Raw genomic sequence first — 17,639 nt, 5'->3', positions numbered from 1 at the left:
TCCTGATAAAATGACCATGAACTGAACAGTTCTAACTGTGATCTGAACTGAGAAGCACAAGGAAAGAGCTTGTGGTCTATGAGGATATACACGAGTCAGTCAAGTTGTGATTTGTCATGTGTCGGTAATTACAAGCATTCTTTCAGTTCAGCTGTAGCTCCCCATAATTTTCTATTGGTGGATCTTATAATAAAAGCTGTGAGGACAGACAGTACAGCTTTCTCTCCAGGGAGCCCCTGACCCTGCTATAAATCGTATTTTGCATGTTGTGTGTTCGTTTCACGTTAATCCAAATACTGCTGGATGATGTAAACACAGTACCCACATAAAGCCAGACACAAAAGGTAACCCGTATATTTGGTGTTCGTCTGGCCCAACCATGAACACACATGCACATGTGCAAATAATAAGTAACGCATGGCTCCTCTTGATTCATCTCAGTAACTCGTTAATAAACTAAACAAATGGATTTTGAATGTTATTTTCATTAAATCTCAGCTACTTAAAAAAAATTTTTTTTTTCAAAAAAATTTTTTACTAACAACTTCCATAATTAAAAAAAAAAAAAATCCCATGGTAATACCCTTCCTCCTTCCACTTTCCTCTCCATTCTACCCATCTCAATCAGTCTCTCTTTTATTTTGATGTCATGATCTTTTCCTCCTCTTATGGTCTTATGTAGGTAGTGTCAGGTGCTGTGAGGTCATGGATATCCAGGCCATTTTGTGTCTGGAGGGAGCACGTTGTGAGGAGTCCTACCTTCCTTTGGCTCTTACATTCTTTCTGCCACCTCTTCCGCAATAGACCCTGAGCCTTGGAAGGTGTTAAAGAGGTATTGCAGTACTGAGCACTCCTGTCACTTCTTTCTAGCACCATGATGCCTTCTGGGTCGTCCCAAGGTCACTGCCATCTGAAAAGAGAAGATTCTCTACCAAAAGTGGGAGTTGCATTAATATAAGGGTATGAACATTAAGAGAAGTGCTTACTGGGCAATTTGATAAGCATAGTATATACATTTAGCCAGAGAGCAGATGTTACACCCATAGGGCTCATGACTACCCCTGTTTTCAGTATCAGGGATGTATTCCCTCCCATGGAGTGGGCCTTCAGTCCAGAGGGCAGTTGGTTTCCACCATGACAGACGTGCCACTAATGCACCAGTTGGCTCATTTGGCCTGGCTGAATTGGAAATTCAACTTTATTTATAAAAGTTTACCTAAACAATGATGTCATTCTACTTTAAAATACTATAACTGGGGCTGGAGAGATGGCTTGGCGGTTAAGTGCTTGCCTGTGAAGCCTAAGGACCCCGGTTCAAGGCTCGGCTCCCCAGGTCCCACGTTAGCCAGATGCACAAGGGGGCGCATGTGTCTGGAGTTCGTTTGCAGAGGCTGGAAGCCCTGGCGCGCCCATTCTCTCTCTCTCCCTCTATCTGTCTTTCTCTCTGTGTCTGTCGCTCTCAAATAAATAACTAAATAATTAAAAAAAATACTATAACTGGTGCTTTTCACAAAACATATACATGGTTTTAATCTTTCTACATAAAGATGTATGATGATATTATGGGCTGAGCAGACAACTTAAAGGTTGGTCTAAGACGTAAAAATAAAAAGACAAATAAAAGGCTTCCAGTGTCCACTGTTGAGTATCTTCACTGGTGTTTTCTTTTTCTCCCATTGAACTGCATGCAGAATGGCTTCTTCCAGCTTTCTTTCAGCTGGTCTACATGGAGGAGGTTATGAGCTCAGTTCCAGCAGGATTTCTCAGTGGCCTTGTAGCCCAAGTATGTGGAGTCTTCAGCAATATTAAATATTTTTAAAATTTTATTTATTTGAGAGCAACGGGGGTGGGGAGGGAAAGAATGGGTGCACCAGTGCCTCCAGGCACTGCAAACGAACTTCAGATGTGTGTGCCCCCTTGTGCATCTGGCTAACGTGGGTCCTGGGGAATCGAGCCACAAACTGGAGTCCTTAGGCTTCACAGGCAAGTGCTTAACTGCTAAGCCATCTCTCCAGCTCAAATCTCAGCTGTTTTATAGCAAAGAATATATATATTACATGTAAAATAGAAAGTAACAAAATCAACAATAACTGTTCATATTAAGATACAAAAATCAAACATGAGTTGGAAATTCAACTTTATTTATAAAAGTTTACCTAAACAATGATGTCATTCTACCCCTTTAAAATACTATAACTGGTGCTTTTCACAAAACATATACATAGTTTTAATCTTTCTACATAAAGATGTATGATGATATTATGGGCTGAACAGACAACTTAAAGGTTGGTCTAAGACATAAAAATAAAAAGACATAAAAAACAAACAATTTATCTAGCATGAACAGTCTCAGAATGAAGGATTAAGAATCAAAACCTTCAATATACTACTGCAACAAGAAATGGAAATGTGACAATGTGGGGGGAGGTAAATGCTTCACAATACACAGTAATTTTATAGTGGGCTTTGTGTTGTATACAATCACTTTTGCCAGCCACTATTGATACTGATGTTGTAAAGTCATTGTTGTAAAAAGGGCACAGACTTTTCCACCAATGAAAATATAGAGATAATAGTTTGGTCTGTTTATTCAGGCCAATTAATAACAAATGCATAAAATAAATTTAAGACAAAAGCAATGTCGTCATATGACTGATTTACAATACCAGGAAACCAGGGTTATGCCCCTGCTTACAGTACCTATAAATCCGAATTCTTCCTAGCAGAGACAAAATAGTCTAAATACTTAACGAAAGAGTCCAAAATAAACTGCACAAATTTATTATCTATTATTTATAATTTATATGTAATAATTATTTTCAAAAATCATTTACGTTTTATCTAGGTGGATAATTACTCTCATGTCATAACTAAGTCACAAGGAATTTAAAACTTTGAAAAAAGTGTCATCCCTGAGTAGTGAGAGAAAATAGTATCTAATAAAACAGAAGCAACAGTCCTGTGCCCTTTTAACAATCTTTACAAATTGTATCCCAGGAAGGTATGTTTCAAGCCTGGGGCACTACTATCTCTGATGGTCTGATCTTTTGTAATAAAATTACAACACTAAAAAAAAAAAAAAAAAAAAATCAAGGTAAACAGAAACTCTGGTTTTATTGTCAACTTCACATTCCTGTCAGCTGCAAGATGAGCCTGCTAAGAAATGGATAGTCCAGTAATGATGGCGGTAGTGACTTCTGCTGACATCTCTTCTTGAGTCTTTCGTCATGTTCAGCCAAATAGTAAAAGCAGCACAATAGTAATTGAATTTACTATTATCAATGGCACTAAAAGGAGGAAAAAAAGTTGTTACTATAAAGAAAAATCAGGAAAATAAAAAACAACTACAGTAGTAAGTAGCATTCAAGGATGATGAAAATGTCTTAAAAATGTCATCATAAACCGGGTGTTGCGGCACATGCCTTTAATCCCAGCATTTGGGAGGTAGAGGCAGGAAGATTGCCATGAAGTTCAAGGCCACCATGAAACTACAGAGTGAATTCCAGGTCAGCCTGAGCTAGAGTTAGACCCTACCTCAAAATATATATGTAAATAAAATAAAAACAAACAAAAATGTCATCATAATGGTGTAAATAGTTACAATGGGAACATGAGCCAGGCGTGGTGGTACATACTTTTAATCTCAGCACTTGGGAGGCAGAGGTAGGAGGATTGCTGTGAGTTTGAGGCCACTCTGAGACTACATAGTGAAATCCAGGTCAGCCTGGAATAGAGCAAGACCCTACCTAAAAACAAAAAACAAACAAAAAAGACTATTATAAAACCCAAAACTTATAGGGCCTCCTTATGCAATCCCTGGGTGGCCTAGAACTTGCTATATAAACCAGGCTGGCCTTGAACTTGTAGCAACCTCTTGCCTCCTCCTCCCAAGTACTGAGAAGAGAGCTGTGAAACAGCACACCCATCCTCAACACTTATTTTAAAGAGGGCTGGTGTGACTAAGAATACAGATCACTGCTCATCTAGGTCAACGTGAAACACCTCTGGGGACACAGAGGCACACTGAACCTGGACAAACAGCCACATGGCTTCATAACTGGATCAAGATACAGTGCAGTCATGACTGTAGCTTCCTCATTAAAGTAGGAATAAAATATTAACAATGACTCCACGTTATGCCTAAAGTAGCTGAAAAAGAGAGTCTCTAATTTCAATGTTCAAGCATGTGTTTGAACTCTTCTTTACCAATCTGCTCACAAAAAGGCAAGTCCCAAAGACTGGCCTTTTTCTTTAAGAGACAGAATTGGTACACCAGGGCTTCCAGCCACTGTAATTGAACTCCAGATGCATGTGCGACCTTACACGTTTGTGTCACCTTGTACACCTGGCTTCTGTGAGATCTGGCAAGTTGAACGTAGGTCCTTAGGCTTCACAGGCAAGTACCTTAACTGCTAAGCCATCTCACTAGCCCTCAAAAATATCTTCTAAGACTGGCAGATGTGGGACCTAGATGAAACCATTTCTAAACAATCAGGGCCAGCTTCTATCTCTCAGTCCTGACAGACACACATACAGCTTATACCACTACTGAACATTCCATTTGCACCAACTGGATGACCTTGAAGTAAGATACAATTTAAGAGGGAAACCATAGCCGGGCGCGGTGGCGCACGCCTTTAATCCCAGCACTTGGGAGGCAGAGGTAGGAGGATCACCGTGAGTTCAAGGCCACCCTGAGACTACAGAGTTAATTCCAGGTCAGCCTGGACCAGAGTGAGACCCTACCTTAAAAAAACAAAACAAAACAAAACAAAACAAAACAAAACAAAACAAAACAAAACAAAAGAGGGAAACCATGAACTGCCAAGCAGTAACGCCAGGCTAGAGAAGAGCAGCTCCCAGATAAGAAGAGTGCATGAGAGCATTCACACTCAGAGCCTTGTCTTCTTAAACCACAAAGTTAAAACTTAAGAGTGCCCTACAAGGTTTTCTTACCTCTCATCACGGTTCTGACAGATCGAATAAGGTTCATTAGCTGAGATTTAATTCCTGGCTCCTCTCCGAATCCGCCAATTCCCTGGTCTGTTCCCCAGCCAACTGTATAATAGAAAGATGATTAGCTGTGTTAAAATCTATTATGAATTTGTCTTGCTCTCCCATTAGTTATCTTTAAGAAGATTCATTTGAGCTAGATATGGTGGCACATGCCTTTAGTTCTGTCACTTGGGAGGCAGAGGTAGAAGATCACTATGAGTTTGAAGCCATCCTGAGACTACAGAGTGAGTTCCAGGTCAGCCTGGGCTAGAGTGAGACAAAAAAATAAAAGATTAGTTGTTAAAGATGTAAATCCTAAAGTTAAGGTATCGAATTAGTTTTCTTTTTCTTTTGAAAATAGCAACAACATTTTACTTCATTTACACTTGGCTTTTATAAAATAATCTAGAGTGCAAACTATTCCACAGCATTTAATTCACTGTGACACCTAACTGCATTTTGTCTTTTAATATGCCAACTGGACTGGGGAGAGAGCTCAGCTGCTAAAGTGCTTGCCCTGCAAGCATGACGGCCTGAGTTTGATCTCCAGTACTAATAGGATTGGGCATATTGTTTTGTGCCTGGAATCCCATCACTGAGGAGGTGGAGACAGGTATATCTCTGGTGCTAACTGGCCAGCTAGTCTAGCCTACATGGTGGGCTCCAAGTCAATGAGAGAGATGCCCTGTCTCAAAAAAAGAGGTGGGCAGCACACCTGAGGAATGATGTGTGAGGTTGTCCACTGGCCTCCAAACATACATGCACACATGTGCATGTACACCTGCTCACATATACACCCAGACACAAAAGCATGCATACAAATGTACATCACACACATGAAAAAATGAATACCAAGCAAAACATCTTAGGATAAAATTTAAGATTTAAATTACCTAACACAGTAAGAGTATATAAAATGCTATAGCAGAGACTCACTACCTAAGACACTTGGCAAAATCTAAATGAACACTTGGTCAGTTTGGTTAGCCAGCAAAGCAGACTCATTTGCTTGCAGAGCACATCTTTTCTTCCTTTGCCCTCAAACTTTCTTCTTCATTTCTGAATTGTGGGGACTACAAACTTACTCCTGCTGTTCTTTGTAAACAAGTCTTTCACCTTCTTCTATGTCATTTTCCTATTATAATTATTTCTTTGCTTTTACGTACCAGTTATTTTTAATTATACATTCTTCTAAAGTCTCATAGGCCCTCATTTCTACAATTTATCCTTCTTTTGTCTTCATTTCAGGTACATTTTCCACTATTTCACATGACTACAAGGCTTAATTAATTACTGACATGATAACCTCTAAGCTTGAAGACAAGTCTATTTTACACATTGAAAAAAAAAAACAAGTCTATCAGGAAGCTTCTGCTTAATCAGCGGTTATCACATAGAAATAAAGGCTAAATAATGGCAGCCTGCATCTTTGACAGAAATGTTGTGGTATAAAACTCATTTAAAATTCAATTTCACAATAGAGTTGGTGTTTGGCTCCTCCTCAACCTTCAAGGTCTGCTCAGGTTGTACTTTCAGCCCTCCCAGTTCTGGAGGGTGTCTGTCATGTATTGGTGAATACAGTGCACTACATCATAGCTGTTAATACCAGACTTCACTGTTGTATGGCGAATTTCCTCCACACTGAAAGGTGTGAACAACTATTGCTAGCTTTATCAAAAGCATCTGGGTCAACTCACGAGAGAAGGCATGGGGACGGTCATCAGACCCCTACCTAAGACTCAGGCACCCCCTGCACCAGCTATGTACAATAACACACAAACTCTGGTAACGTCAGGAAGGAGATAAAGTGTACAGAGGGTAAAAGATCTAGAAACAATGAGCTCCACTGAGGTGGTGTCCCTGGAGTCTCCACGCTCTATATTCACGTGAGCCCTCACCCCACGGCTGAGGGAGGAGCATCTGGAGGTAATCCTGACATAGTGAGCCCCACTGAAGTGCTGCTTTGAGGTCTCATGCTCTGTAAGTATGCCCTCACCCTGAGGCTGAGGGATGAACACCTGCAGGGGATGATCCTATACTCCTGGACAGGGACAAGGAGTTTCTGGAAGCAGTCACAGGAAAGTCATCATCAGGGTGGGATAAGACTTTTTGGTGGTGCGGCTACTCTGGGGACCCCACAGTCTGTACGTAAGCCTTTATCCTGAGGTTGAGGGAGGAACATCCAAGGAGTAATTCTGATACCAGAAGCCCCATAAAAGTGATTGTTTGGGGGTTCCACGTTCCTATAAATAACCCCTCTCAATGGGCTATAAGTGACTCAATAAACTCATTGGTTCACTACACTGGTACTGGTGTAAGCATACTTTGCTCTGTCATCTGAACCCTATTTGGGGTGAAGACATGAGTTATGTCTCTCTAGGGGAAAAGTTGCCTACAACTGTCTCTTTCTAGACTCAGCAGATGCCTCTTTCATCACTGTTTCAATCCCTTGAGATTTGTTTTCCCTTAAAGAGCTGATTCTTCTACTTCAGAAGTCTGTGATGACTGCCCACCTAACAAAGTCCAAACTGTAAATCAGCACTCTGGAATGTGTTACTATGGGCTGGAACCAATCCCCCAGAGATACGAAGCAACAACTACATTTCTTCTAAGCATTGCCAAATTAGGACATTAGCTGCAGTCCATGTCAATGCAGTGTTGGATCTAGGAATGACTTCCACATGTGAGGGGCTGTGATAGTTAATACTGTTGACAAGTCTTAGTCTTACCTAGCAGACAAACTTCTGGACATGTCTGTGAGGGAGTTTCTAGACTGTACTGAAGTGGAAAGGCCTACCCTAAATATGGACAGTACTACTCCATGGGCTGAGCCAACAGCACCCATCTCTCTCTGCTTCCGAATAGTGGATGCAATGTGACCAGCTCCATCAAGCCTCTGTCACCATGCTTTCCCCGCCATATCCTCAAACTATGAGCCAAAATAAACCCTTCTTGCCATGGGGGAAGTCAGTAAGTTAAAGCTTAAAAGTGTTTACAAATAGTTATTTTAGAGGAATAGGGCTCAGGCTGATGATAAATAAAGCAGAAGGCTTCTAACTTCTTTATAACCTCAAGAGGTTTTTGACCTCCAAAACCATGCACATCTTACTTCAATAACAATAACAAACAAAATTCGACTGATAAATAGATAATGAAGATGTAGTACATTTTAGTCCTGGAAAATATCCTAAGCAAGGTCACACAATCTAAGAAAGGCAGATGTTGCCAGTTTTCTTTCATATGTGGCTCCTAAACTGGACCAGTGGAGGAGGAGTCTAAAAGGAAGCAAGCATTAGGACTATGGGTTTGTAACTAGAATGAGACCAGGAAAAGGAGGAGCCAGGGAGGGAGGGGGGCTTGACAGACAAACCAGGAGAGGAAAAGAATATTAGGGTTGGAAGATGGGTGAGGGGTTCAGGGAAAGGGAGGGTAGAGAGAAAAACTACACAAAACCAAAGGTTAAAGCAGTCAGCATGATAGGAACCTTCCTCCTGAAAACCGGTACATGAGACAAAACCCCCTATTAAGGGAGGTGGATGGACCAGACCATAATGCCCAGTAAAAGGTGGAGAAAGCTTAAGCCTTAAACCAGGGTTCTGGCTTGTGGATCCTAGGACCTGGTCTGGGTTAACCCCACAGCGAGCACTTGGCCAGTGTGATCTGCATGATTCTGCCAACATGCAGGCCTTTGCCAATCACTTGGTTACCAGACAGAGCTATTGCTGAAGACAGCAGAGGCTGTCATCACAGAACACTGAGAGACAACATGAGAACAGAGAGGAAAGCCCGTCCTTGCCTGGCAAACCCTCATGGTGTTGCTACGGGAGCTACTGCAAGACAATGGTCACTAATAGCATTAATAAGCAAGAGACCCTGCAAGCCATACAATCTACCAGCTAGACAAGAGCTACACACTTGTGCAATAGTGCACCCAGCCTGTGTGGGTAACCAACTGCCCTCTGATTGGACTTAAGGCGCACTCAGTGGGAGAGACCTCATAGCTGCTACCGGGAACTAATTCAGCACCCATGCTCAGGAAAATCACAACACCCAGAGAGAAGCCCCAGTGTTCCTGTATAAGTTGAGTGGTTGCCTCAGCAAAATGTCTCTCAAACTCCTAGGCATATTCCCTTCAATCAAAGCTGCTCTCACCCTTAGCTGGAGAATCTGTTTTATCTTATAGATGACAGAGAATACTGGAGAGATCCAACATCTATCACTAAAAGAAAAGACAGCCAAATGTTCACGACAAGATGTGTCACCTCTACCACATTTACTGGGGTCCAGAAGAAATTGCAGAGGAAGCAACTACAGCTCCCAATACCAGTCTGACATCCATCCACATCCAGGATCATATCAACAAGCACTGTGGTGAACTGAAACATGTTAACAGAAATACAGAAGCTAGGGCTGGACAGATGGCTTAGCAGTTAAGATGCTTACCTGGGAAGCCAAAGGACTCAGGTTCAATTCCCCAGTACCCATGTAGGCCAGATGCACAAGGTGGCCCATGCATCTGGAGTTCGCGTAGAAGCTCCCTCTCAAATAAATAAATAAAATATTTAAAAAAATTTAAAAGAGAAAAAAAGAAAAGAAATACAGAAGCTACAAAGAAGTCAACACCAGCAGATAACACACCTGCCAAGGCTCAGGGACTGTTGCAAAGACAGGGTGGGGAGAGTGTAAGAGCCATAAGGTAGGTAGAAACAACCTAGGGCACAGCTCCCCCCAGAGACAGAGACCCTAATTATCCCAAAGTGAACACCAATAACCCTACTGAGGAGGGGACACACCACATGTTAAAATATTAATTAACTAAAGACTATAAAAAATCCTATAAAGATGCTTATCTACCAGAGAAAGAAGCTCTCTGCAATTAGGCAAGGGTGAGTTAAGTGGAGGAGCTTTATAACCACAAGTTTTCAAAGTTTAAAATTAAACTTTAAGACCACCAATTATCAATCCTTCCTACTCATAGCCAAAATCTCTCATACAATCAAAACTTTTAAGTACTATACAGATAATGTACCAATTTTTTTACCAAAAAGTACAACTTCTAGAAATATATTTTCTTTTTTAAATTTCTGCCAGGTGCAGTGGTGCATAACTTTAATCCCAGCGCTTGGGAGGCAGAGGTAGGAGGATCGCCACGAGTTTGAGGCCACCCTGTGACTACATAGTGAATTTCAGGTCAGCCTGAGCTAGAGTGAGACTCTACCTCTAAAAAAACCAAAACCAAAACAAAACAAAAAACAGCAAGGCATGGTGGTGCATGCCTTTAATCCCAGCACTTGGGAGGCAGAAGTAGGAGGATTGCCATGGAGTTCAAGGCCACCCTGAGACTACAGAGTCAATTCCAGGTCAGCCTCAGCTAGATTGAGACCCTACCTCAAAACATAAAATAAACAAATAAAAAAGATTTATAAGCTAGTAATTTCTTTTTAAATTTTTTTTTGATATTTTATTTATTTATTGGCAAGAGAGAGAGAATGGGCATGCCGGTGACTCCAGCCACTGCAAACAAACTCCAAACACATGTGTCACCTTGTGCATCTGGTTTATGTGGGTCCTGGGGAACCAAACCTGGGTCCTTTGGCTTTGCAGGCAAGTGCCTTAACCACTAAGCCATCTCTCCAGTCCTACTCTTGTATTTTCTGTGTGTTTGATTCCTCAGTACCTATACAAGCCAGATGGTGACACGTGTCTGGAGTTCATCTGTAGTGGCTATATGCCCTGGCTTGTCCATTCTCTTTCTGTTTGTCTGTCTGTCTGCCTCTCTCTCTCTAGTAAATAAATAAATATTAAAAATATAAAAGTTTAAATTATTTATTAAAAAAAATAAACTGCCTTCACCAAAAAACTCAATGCTGAAATAAATTGTCTAGTAAGGCTAGACTAGCTTTTCTCTCTGTGCTACACAATTTCCAATTCAACATAATTTTGTAAAGTTTAGACAGACTTTATTAACTAGCCAGGTGTGGTGGTGCACACCTTTAATCCCAGCACTCGGGAGGTAAAGGTAAGAGGATTGCCATGAGTTCAAGACCAGCCTGAGACTACACAGTGAATTCCAGGTCAGTCTGGGCTACAGCAAAACCCTACCTTGAGTAAACAAACAAAAGACAGACAGACAGACAGACTTTATTACATTAATAGAAGGAAAAGGAAGAAAGTACAGAGAGCTATTCAACATAATTTATAGTTAATCTGTTAAAAGTAAAAAAAAAAAAAGCTAGCTAGGAGTATATAGTTAATGAGAAACTTTTATGTCCATGTAAAAACTCCCTCCTCCTTTTTTCGGTTTTTCAAGGTAGAGTCTCACTTTAGCTCAAGCTGACCTAAAATTCACTATGTAGTTCCAGACTGGCCTCAAACTCATGGTGATCCTCCGCCTCCCCAGTGCTGGGATTAAAGGCGTGTGCCACCATGCCCGGCTTCCTCCATGTTTTATAAGTTGCAATGCTTAAACTATGTCTTCTACGTCCCATGGAAGACCCTTATCCTTTCTGTACATGTGCACAACCAGACTTACTGTGATCTACCCCTCAGAACTCTCCCTCTGTTACCCAGGCTCACATAACTTTCATAATTCTAAGCTCTTACAATATTACACTGGTCTGAAGCAGTTATTCTAACCTTGAATAAAAGAGTTATTATATCTTAACTGTTCGCTATGCAATGAATTGCGTGTCATATATAAAAACTCCAATCCTTAATGTTACTGTGCCTGCAGATGAGGGCTTTAGGAAGTATTCTAAGGCTATCTGAAGTTACAAGGGTAGAGCCCTAGTTCAATAAGACTAGCCTTAGGAAAAGGGACTGACTTGTATGCATGGAAGAGAATTCACCAGAACTGGACCATACTGGTACCCTGATCTTGGAATTTCAGTCTCCAGAACTGTGAGAAAACCAAGTTCAATGTGAATGATACCTGGGCTATTATACTTAGTCATGACAGCCAAAGTTGACCAATATACTGTCTCACACCCCTTTTGCATTGCTTATAACCTACTTCTGGTTATAGTAAATACTTGTTAAGCTGATATGAGTACGTACGGTGGTTTGATTCAGGTGTCCTACGTAAACTTAAGTGTTCTGAATGCTAGGTTCCCAGCTGATGGAGATTTGGGAATTAACACCTTCTGGAGGCAGTATATGGTTGGGCAGACTTATGGATATTATAGCCAGTGTCCCCTTGCCAGTATTTGGTACATCCTTCTGTTGCTATTGTCCACCTTATGTTGGCCAGGGGGTGATGTCCTCTCTCTTCATGCCATCATTTCCCACTGTCATCATGGAGCTTCCCCTTGAGCCTGTAAGCCAAAATAACCCTCCCTTCTTTTCCCCATAAGCTGCTCTTGATTGGGTGGTTTCTACCAGCAATGCAAACCTGACTGCAACAAAGAAAAGCTCTAATAAAGAAAAATTTTGTGGGTATTAAATTTCACTGTTTTCCCCCTTGTATTGAAAGGAAATTAGCATCACTGTGGAGAGTTAGAAAATGACACAACACATTGCACTACTGTCAATATAGTTGCTCAATTTTTTGTACAAGTACATAGCCCTCAATTAAGCTTAACACAACAAAAAATTTACTTTTGCACAGTTTTGGAAACCAAAAGTCCAAGATCAAGGTATCAGCAGTATTGGTTTCTTCTTTTAGCAAAACATTTTTATCTGTTCATTGGAGAGAGAGACACATACACACACATGCTGAGAATGAATGAATTGCAAATGAACTCCAGACACACAGACTAATTTGTGTATCTGTCTTTCTGTGCGTACTGGGGAACTGAACCCTGACTGGTAGACTTTGCAAACGAGCACCTTTAACCTCTGAGCCATCTCCACAGTCTGGAATCAGTTTCTTCTGGGAGCTCTGAAGAATAATTACATCCATGCCCCTCTCCTCAGTAACCAGCTGCATGATGCTGGATCCCCTGGTTCCTTTGCTTGCAGCCATGTCACTTCAATCTATGCCTCTGTTATCACAGGTTCTCCTCCTTACATGGTCACTAGTCATTAGGTCTGGGGGCCTCCACCTAAAATAGTTATGAACTCATCTCAACTTGGTGACATCTGCACAGACCCAGTTTCCAAATATTATCACAGCCACAGGCAGTATGGGTTGGGACAAAATTCAACCTAGCTTTTGGTATGGTATAGTATAGTATGGTGGCAAAGAGATGGACTGAGTCCGTTTGCCTAGTTAGACCACTTTTTCCCCATGTAACTTTGTGCTTGAGGTTCCTCAACTGCAAAGCAGGGATAATGACAGTAATTATCCCACAGCCACATTACACAGAGACATTACACAGACATGCATAAAATACTTCATACAAATCCTGAACAGTACCTATGTAAGTACTGGTTATTACTACTATCGGGAGATATTCACCCATCTCTACTTCCCTGTTCTTTTCAAATCCACTTCTCTCCCTTCCAGTTCATTCTCCTGGAAAGATCTTAACACAAATCTTGTCATGTCACTTCTTTGCTTAGGACTGTTTTGATCTACCTCAGTTCTTATAACAATTTGATGCTGCTTAAGGCTTTCCCCAGCCTATCGACGTCTCCCAACCCTTCATCCATCACCTAGTTAATATTCACTCACGTATCAAGATTTGAGGTCAGACATACTGCCTTTAGGCATTTTCAGATTCAAATTATTATCTATCACCCTACACTTCTCTTTGATAATATTTGGCATACTTGTTGTTGTGACTTATTCACTTTAAAATATTTTATTTTTATTTATTTAATTGAGAGAAAGAGTGGAGAGGGAGAAGGAGAGGGGGAGAGAGAGAGAATGGGCGCACCAGGGCTTCCAGCCACTGCAAACGAACTCCAGATGCATGCGCCACCTTGTGCATCTGGCTTACTTGTGTCCTGGGGAATCGAAATGAGGTCCCTTGGCTTTGCAGGCAAATGCCTTAACTGCTAAGCTCTCTCTCCAGCCCACTTATTCACTTTTGACTTAAGTTAAAGTCCACTAGAGTGGCAGCGTGACTGCTGCAACCAGCTCCTCCCTCTTGCATAGGACTGGCACAATTTGTGCTCAATAAATGCAGCTACAAATGAAATGAATCAAACTCGCCTGAGAGCCTATGATTCACATGGCCATAGTTGGTTCACTGCGACTAATGATTCACATTTTGCCTCAGATAAGAAGACACCTGCCAGGCTGGCACGGAGATCTCCTGTGAGGTCCCAGAAACCATCAGGTGTGTCTTCATCTGTCTTCCTAGATTCGAGTACAATCTGTGGTACACTGCGGGCATCCAACAAGCCGTGCTGAATAAACCTGGGACACGGGTGACTTAGATACCCTTCCCCTTTCCTATGAACCCCAAAGCCTGGGACCCCCTACTGCTCCGGGTCAACCACTCTTCTACTAATACTCCCAAATGAGCCACGCTCCTCCCTCCTCCACTCCGGGTTTTAAACTCAGACCTTAGATTTCCGAAGGGTAAGGTCGGTAAGAGGGGAGCACAGCGCGTCCCGGGCATCCTCCCGCCCCGCTCCCGGGCCCCGCACACCGTCATCCCCTGGAGCCCGGGGAGAAGGCGGCTGGCCTGTCCCGCCGGGACGCCGCCCGTCCGCCCGCGCCCCGTACTCACTGTTCTTGAGGAAGCGCTCCTCGTGCAGCACGGCGATGGCGTTCACACACAGCAGGGCCGCCTGCAGCAGGGAGTACAGGGTGAAGGCCATGGTGGCCCGAAGCTGCCAAAGGCCCAGTGACTCTTCCCAGGGCGCCGCAGCGGACGTGGCGCGGCCGCCGCCTACGGTCGCCTACGAGAGCCGGCAGGGCCCAAAACGCGCTCGCCAGGAAGCCCCGCCTCCGCCTGGCTAAGGCCCGCCCACGCTTAGGGCAGCTAGGCATGTAGGCCCAGCGGCGTGCCATGCAGTCACCGCTAGTGATGACTATATTGAAGTGTGGCTAACCTGGATTGACGGGATCTGAAGAGACAAGCATGTGTCGAGGTTCCCGTAACTTAAACATATTGTTTACATATTGAAGTATTGAATCTATTTGAGGTCAGTAAAAAAATATTTTTTTAACCTTTAATATTTACCACCTAATTTCACTGTGGCTAGAACGCTGAAGTGACATATGAAGCTCGCATTATGTTTCTGTTGAACACTGACGCTCCAAAGAAATGGTATGGGATGTCGTTATTCAGATTTTACCCCTGAGGAAATGAACGTTGCCAAATTTAAAAAGGGTTTAAAATTGTGGCTGGGGAGGTGGCAAGCATGAGGACCCAAGTTCCAAGAGGAGCATCTCCAGGATAAGCTGGCTAGCTAGACTCTCAGAACTGGTGAGCTTCAGAGTCCTTAAGTCAATAAGGTGGAGAGCAACTGAGAGACACTCAATATCAACCTCTGGCCTCCACACAAGCACACACACACACACATGTACATGCACATACATACAAAAAAATAGCCTAGAAATTATAAAATGACATATCTTAAAATTATTTGGTGGCAAGCTGGAGAGATGGCTCAGCGGTTGGGGTGCTTGCCTGCAAAACCTAACAACCCTGCTTCAATTTCTAAGTAAAGGCAGATGCAGAAAGTGGTGTATTCATCTGGAGTTCATTTGCAGCAGCTGGAAACCCTGGTGTGCCCATTTCTCCCTGTCTCTCTTCTCTCTAACTCTTTCTTCTTGCTAATTAATAATAACAATTTTTAAAAGAAATTATTTAGTGAGTGGTCTCTCCTTGATCAAACTAGCCTGGTGCAAAAACTATAGAATCACAAAAGAAGTTATTTCACTCACTCCCTTATTGCCACATTAAAATACTTAAATAAGGATTAGTTAAGTTTCTAATAGGTCATGGCTGCATCCTTAGAAAAACCCCAACCCTCCTTGAAGTGTTTGCTTGAGAAATTTCAAGGCTGCCTGTTTGTTCTAGGGAACAGCTAAGGATAGGCCTTGACCACTCTCTCATGACACATTTATTTATTTATTTTTATTTTAGAGAGAGAGAGAGAGAGAAAAAGAGAGAGAGAGACAGACAGACAGACAGACAGACAGACGGAGAGAGGATTGGCATGCCAGGGCCTCTAGCCACTGCAATCGAACTCTAGACGCTTGTGCTACCTAGTAGCCATGTGCAACCTTGTACTTGTCTAACCTTTGTGCGTCTGGCTTATGTGGGATCTGGAGAGTCAAACATGGGTCCTTAGGATTCTCAGGCAAGTGCCTTAACTGCTAAGCCATCTCTCCAGCCCTCATGACATTATTGACAGTGGCTTATGGATGTGAATCCTTTCTATCTCTCTGAAATGTATGTATACTTCCTATGACTCAGGAACCCCTTTCCAGGACCCAAAGCTACCTCTTTAAGATGTTATACATGACTACCCTAGTCTCTGTGAGGGGATGGGATATAAAAGTCCCATAATTGTAGTTGGCAAAGGAAGCTGACCAATAGAATTCACAAAGTGCCATGTCTGTCTGGAGTTTGCAGTGCCAGGAGGCACTGGTGTACCTACTCCCCATTTCAAGTAAATAAATGAATATATATTCTTAAAAATGGAATAGCTATGGGGCTGGAGAGATTGCTTAGTGGTTAAGGCACTTGTCTGTGAAGCCTAAGGACCCAGGTTCAATTCCCCAGTACCTAAATAAGCCAGATGTGAGGTGGCACAAACATCTAGAGTTCATTTGCAGTGGCTAGAGGTCTTAGCACACCCATTTTCTCTCTCTCTCTTTGCCTCTTTCCCTCTCAAGTAAAATAAAATGGTATAGCCGAACTCTGAAGAAGAAAAGCTTAAGTAGGCCAACCAGATAGTACCTGTGGGAAATAAGATTTTCCCTCCACATATGTATGTAAAAACTGTCTCCAAAAGATGGGTAGAAGGAGATGAATGAAGATAAAACAAAGAACAAAAGAAATAGGATTCAGCAGTTACAGGCCCTTGCTTGCAAAGTCTGACATCCCAGGTTTGATTCCCCAGTACTCACGTAAACCTAGATGCATCTGGAGTTCATTTGCAGTGGCTGGAGTCCCTGACATGCCCATACTCATTCTCTTTCTTTCTCTCTTGGCCAAATAAATAAATAATAAATATTATATTTAAAAAAAGATATATTAGGATGTTGTCAAATCCTTCAGTTTTTCTAGTCTCATAAAACTCTAGTTAGGGCTGGAGAGATGGCTTAGTGGTTAAGGCGTTTGCTTGCAAAGCCAAAGGATCCAGGTTCAATTTCCCAGGACTCATGTAAGCCAGATGCACAATGGGGCACATGAGTCTGGAGTTTGTTTGCAGCAGCTGTAGGTCCTAGCGTGCCCATTCTCTTTCACTCTCCTTCTGACTCTCTCTCTTTCAAATAAATAAATAAAAATAAAAGGTAAAAAAAATTAAAAATCCTCTAGATACATGATGGTGAGAGTTTTAGTCTGTTCAGGATGCTGTGACAAAATATAGGCTGGGAAGCCGGGCGTGGTGGCGCATGCCTTTAATCCCAGCACTCAGGAGGCAGAGGTAGGAGGATTGCCTTGAGTTTGAGGCCACTCTGAGACTCTATAGTGAATTCCAGGTCAGCCTGGGCTACAGTGAGACCCTACTTCGAAAAACTAAAATAAAAAAATATAGTCTGGGAAGCTTATAAACAATAAACATTTATTTCTGAC

At 42.2% G+C, this 17,639-nt stretch overlaps 1 protein-coding gene across 1 annotated transcript; it reads right to left on the bottom strand.

Annotated features, from left to right (window-relative positions):
• Positions 1-2,120: 2,120 nt before the first annotated feature.
• Ier3ip1 (immediate early response 3 interacting protein 1) lies at positions 2,121-14,776 on the bottom strand. The gene is made up of 3 exons (XM_004656803.2): positions 14,616-14,776; positions 4,957-5,058; positions 2,121-3,287 (listed from the first exon to the last, which is right to left on the bottom strand). The coding sequence occupies exons 1-3, from the start codon at positions 14,704-14,706 to the stop codon at positions 3,232-3,234; spliced, it is 249 nt and encodes an 82-aa protein (XP_004656860.1). The 5' UTR covers positions 14,707-14,776; the 3' UTR covers positions 2,121-3,231.
• Positions 14,777-17,639: the final 2,863 nt, after the last annotated feature.

The sequence above is a fragment of the Jaculus jaculus genome, chromosome 2 (genome assembly GCF_020740685.1).
Source record: "Jaculus jaculus isolate mJacJac1 chromosome 2, mJacJac1.mat.Y.cur, whole genome shotgun sequence".
Classification (NCBI taxonomy): domain Eukaryota; kingdom Metazoa; phylum Chordata; class Mammalia; order Rodentia; family Dipodidae; genus Jaculus; species Jaculus jaculus.
This window is presented reverse-complemented; position numbering and strand designations above follow the sequence as displayed.